At 33.2% G+C, this 5,000-nt stretch overlaps 1 protein-coding gene and 1 long non-coding RNA gene across 4 annotated transcripts in view; one reads left to right on the top strand and one right to left on the bottom strand.

Moving 5' to 3' along the window:
- LOC147843476 (uncharacterized) overlaps positions 1-5,000 on the bottom strand; it is a 756,120-nt gene that overhangs the window by 185,701 nt on the left and 565,419 nt on the right. The window lies entirely within an intron of this gene.
- The window catches only part of ppp1r12c (protein phosphatase 1, regulatory subunit 12C), a 30,169-nt gene that overhangs the window by 13,268 nt on the left and 11,901 nt on the right, over positions 1-5,000 (top strand). For all 3 annotated transcript variants that reach the window (XM_087255954.1, XM_087255955.1, NM_001077579.2), the window contains 4 exon segments: positions 1,939-2,000; positions 2,076-2,188; positions 2,294-2,340; positions 3,804-3,934. In XM_087255954.1, the coding sequence (XP_087112080.1) occupies positions 1,939-2,000; positions 2,076-2,188; positions 2,294-2,340; positions 3,804-3,934 (353 nt within the window).

Genomic DNA, 5,000 nt, shown 5'->3' with positions numbered 1-5,000 from the left:
TGGCGTTATGACGATTTGATTACGATATGACGTCCGTTTTCTCTTATTAGTTGAGCTGTTTGCACGTGAGCTACGTTCCACCTGCTGTCGCACGTGGGTTCAAATTGCAGCAGCAGTAATGCTAGCAGTCCAAGATGAGTGGAGTTGAAATAGAGGATGGCCCATCCTCTCAAAATCAGACGTCTGGCAACATTTCGGTTGTAGTCATTGCTTTAGACTCGTCCGCTTTTTGACACGCATACTGGGTCAAACATCCTAAGTTTTAAAGTCTTCACAGGGATTTACATACTTTGCACAGCGACATGGATACCTCCTAATGGTGTCGAAAGAGTCACATACTGTATTTATAAGGTACAATTTACCCTAAAATATCATTCTGTCTTCATATAATGATGTATTGGCGGCCGCAAAATCACACATGACGTGAGCTGTTACTACAGAGGGCGGACTATGATAGACGCGCGCGTATGGCAAGCCGTTTTAGCATTTAAACCTTTGATCTGACTATCCATAAATATATTTAGAGATATCTCTAATTATATTTTGACTAGTCATAATTATAATTCGACTAGTCAAAATATAATTAGAGATATCTCTAAATGAATTTAATTAAATATGAATTAAATATATTTATGGATAGTCAGAACAAAGGTTTAAATGCTAAAACGGCTTGCCATACGCGCGCTTCTGCTTCAGTGAACAGAACCTGCAGGTTGTGACTAATAAAGTAGTAAACAACATTCAGTTTGTGGAACAGAGTGATCTTTCAGGAGCCGCGTGGGAAGTATGAACATCACTTAGCAACAAAAGAAACAAAAGAAATACATAAACAATAGTTTACTTGGTAAAATTTGCATTTCAGTTAAATTTTTAATTTTTATTCCAAATAACGTGATACATATCGAATCGTGAACATTATATCGTGATACACATCGTATCTTGAGCTGAGTGTATCGTTACACCCCTAATTGTAGAGTGTTTCATAACTGAAAAATTCTGCACAATCTGTCTCGTGAAGCCTTTTGTATTTTCACCCTAGATACGTTGTCTCCAAGAGGTTTAAATGAGGAGTTTGATATTCATTCTTTCCTTTAATGTGTAACTAGCTGTTTGGGTAAAGGATTTTGGCTATATTTAGTTGCATTTCTTTGATATATATATTTTTTTGTGATGTATTATCGGGATTTGTTTTTGTATTTTTATTTTGAATATGCAAGTTGTGTAACTAAATAATGTGTATTTTTCTATTTTTTGTTGTGAGATAATGTATGAGATCATGTCATCTGGAGGTGTATAAAAAGAAAAGGATGCTATGATGAATACTGTCTGACGAAAGAGCCGGTGTGATCGAAATGTTACATGTTTTGTGTTAGTCTTTTAATTTGAGAAGTTAGTATTTTTTGGAGCTTCAGTGTTGATGCCTTTTTGAATATATTTTTGCTGTTTTGGCTGAGCACCCATTTAAAATGATGTGCGAGCGTTTGTGCATTATTTGTAAGTGTAGAATTCAATTTGAAAATACAACTATGACAAACTCCATTACTTTTTAACACATCATTTAAATTAATTAAATAATATGTTGGCGGTTCATCCTGCTGTGACGAGCACAGATTAATAAAGCCACTAAGCCGTATAGAAAATAAATGAATGAAATAAAATGTTAAGTTAAGATTCGAAAGACTCTGCTTTGTACTGTATATTTAGAGTAAACTAACTTACTGTACCCTCTGATCATAGTGCAAAACGGTGTTGTTCCTTCTTAGACTTTTGCACTGGAAAACATCAAAATACTAAGGATCCATTTACTAGTCTTGTTTTCTGTGAGGCTGCCAATAGGTTTATAAAAACGAAAGCTGAGAAGTTATTTAGAGAGGTTTGTCCTTGTTCTAAATGTACACTCACTTTGTTCAGTATTAATTTTGTGTCTGTTTATTTTAGTGGAGGACTGAACAACAAAATTCACAGACATCAAATGTCAATCCTGCAAACAAAAAACGCAGGTGAGAATGACGATTAGTTTTTCAGGCTTTCTGTCGTGAGTTGTTTTTTTTGTTACTCATGCATCTGTCTCTTAGGAGCTCTGTGTGCCGGATGAGCAGCAAGGATAAAATAAGCGTACAAGACCAGTCTAAAGAACGAGGGGTTTCTGGAGAACTGGAACTCAGTGATGAGAGAGAAAGCAGCCCAGGTTTGTCTTTCTTTCTTGCTCTCACATACAGAAACATCCAGAATATTCACACACATCAAACTCGCCTGAGTATGTGATTAAAGATGTTTTTCTTCTCTATTGTAGAAAGCTCAACAGTGTCATCTCCAGAAAGCACTGTTCCATCTTCTGGGGTAAAACACACTGCTCTATGCCTTTGATTTCAATGTCAAAACTCAAGTGATAAAACAGATACTGAGTGAAAGTTTTGCTCAATTATAAGGACAACAAGTATCTGGCTCAAAATATACTTGAATATAAGTTAAAAAAAAAAGTTTAAATAGTACTTAAATATTAAAAAATTAAAAGTACCCAGCCTAAAATAAAAACAAAATAGGAGATTCTTGTTTCATCATTTTGAAACATCTTTTTATGTAAAATGCCATAAACTAAAAATTGTTTTCTTACCCTACACATGTTCCAAGCCTAAATGAGAACACAATATTATTCTATTTGCATTATACAAATGTACAGTCAGGTCCATACAGGATCTGTATATTGGGACATCGACACAATTTTTACATTTTTGGCACAGTTGCAATAGAGGCATGGCAGAGCTTCACTAGGCATGAACTCCAGTCTCTGGTGATGTCTATGTGTTCCAAACGTCATTGACTGCAAAGGATTTGCAACCAAGTATTAAAAAGTGAAAGTTTGATTTATGACTATTACTCTGTCCCATTTCTTTTGGACCCTTAACAAGTGGGAGGCACATATGCAAACTGTTGTCATTTCTACAGCGCTCATCTGCTTTGGATGTAAATACACTCAAATGAAAGCTGACAGTCTGCAGTAATGTAGATCTTGTTCGTTTCATTTCAAATCAATTGTGTTGGTGTATAGAGCCAAAAATATTAGAATTTGTCCATGATCCCAATATTTTTGAACCTGACTGTTTGTATTTTTTATTTAAATTTTATATTTAACTTGGATTCTTAGTTTTTCCTGATTCATACCTATATGTTTTAAGGAAAATGTGCATTTTGAAATGAATTATTTATTTCAAATAGAAATATTGTGTGCGTATATAATATTTTTTACAGAAAATAATAACGAATGTTATTTCTTTTTTGGAAATATATATTATATACAACATATATGTGCATTCTACAAATGTTATGATTGAAAAGAATGTTTATTTGGCCAAATAGTTTTATTTGACTATTATGAAGTATCACTCTCTCATGAACATTTTCATAGAAGATTTTTATGGAATAATACAAAATTTAATTTATTTTTTAACATTTTCATTATGTTTTCAAACACATAACTATACATCATAAAATAAAACTTAACTTTCTAGTGGTCTCTTCATTTTTCAAAATGAAATACAAACCTAAAACATTCCTGTGTAAAAACAGAAATCAATTGTTATTTTATGTTAAACGTGCACATTTAGTTGTATTTTTACCATATTTAATATGCAATAAGATAGAAGGGGAAAATACATTGAAAATAACTATAACTAATCCTTTTTTAGTTATTGTAAGGAGGTTGTCAAGTAAAAGTACAAGTAATCAGTTTGATTTGCAAGTACAAATCTAAAAAAATAAGTGTTTTGCACTCCTGTTTATTATCGTATGCTTGTGTTCTTCAGACAACTGAGGAGAAAGAAGTAAAGGCGAATGATCAAGACAGAGCAAGTCGCACAGCAGTTGTTCCTCCCACCCCTCAGAAGCGAGAATCACCAGCAGAGAGCCCCAGTAACACCTCTGGCGACGGAAGGAAGTAAGTCTTTTTCACTTTATTTTTTCCACCTATTTGCTTTCACACATTTGTCTTGCTACTATACAAATCTTCTGAGTAACACCTAATAATATGATCCAGTAGTTAACATTTGTTAACTATAAGCTATAGTAAAATTAATTTTAGTAATAGTTTTTTTTTTAAGTAGTTCAGTAGAAATATTTGAAGTTTCAGTTATATTAATGTAACATAGCAGATTTAACTTTTATTTAATTAGCATATTGGGAAATATTAGTTAACTAATCTAAACATTTGGAGCCTTCTTGTAAAATGGTACCCCATTGTGTTATAATTGAACACCAAATACTTCCAAGTTTAGGTGGTGTTGCCAAAAACCAAAATGCTACTACCAAGTCGATATATATATTTTTAAAAAATTTTTACGGCCAGCTTGCTTCCGTTCTTCACAAAAAAATTCTAATATGTACATCTTTCACCCATAAGTTAACTAATTAACTGTGATGTCACACTGCGAGGCCACCGAAAGGTAAGACTAGGGTAGACAGGTCCATAAATATTGGGACATCAACACAATTCTAACATTTTGGCTCTAAAAACCAACACAATGGATTTGAAATGAAGCGAACAAAATGTGCTTTAACTGCAGACTGTCAGCTTTAATTTGAGTGTATTTACATCCAAAGCAGATGAGCACTGTAGAAATTACAACAGTTTGCATATGTGCCTCCCACTTGTTAAGGGACCAAAAGTAATGGGACAGAGTAATAATCATAAATCAAATTTTCACTTTTTAATACTTGGTTGCAAATCCTTTGCAGTCAATTACAGCCTGAAGTCGGAAATGCATATGCTTTCAATATTCAGCTATAGAGCTTTTTAGTTTGTTGCTTGTAATGTTCTAATGTTGTTCCTGTTTTTTATTACTACAACTTTAAAGTTATATTTACTTCAGAATGAAAGTTGCTAAGCATTGCATAAAATGATCATGTTAATAATATAACTCTAAACGGATTTAAAGAGATTCATCCAAAAGTGCAAATTCTGCAGTGAGTTAATCATCCTCCACTTGCCCCAATCCTATTTGAGT

The sequence above is a fragment of the Danio rerio genome, chromosome 6, assembly GCF_052040795.2.
Source record: "Danio rerio strain M-AB ecotype USA chromosome 6, GRCz13ab, whole genome shotgun sequence".
Lineage (NCBI taxonomy): Eukaryota > Metazoa > Chordata > Actinopteri > Cypriniformes > Danionidae > Danio > Danio rerio.
This window is presented reverse-complemented; position numbering and strand designations above follow the sequence as displayed.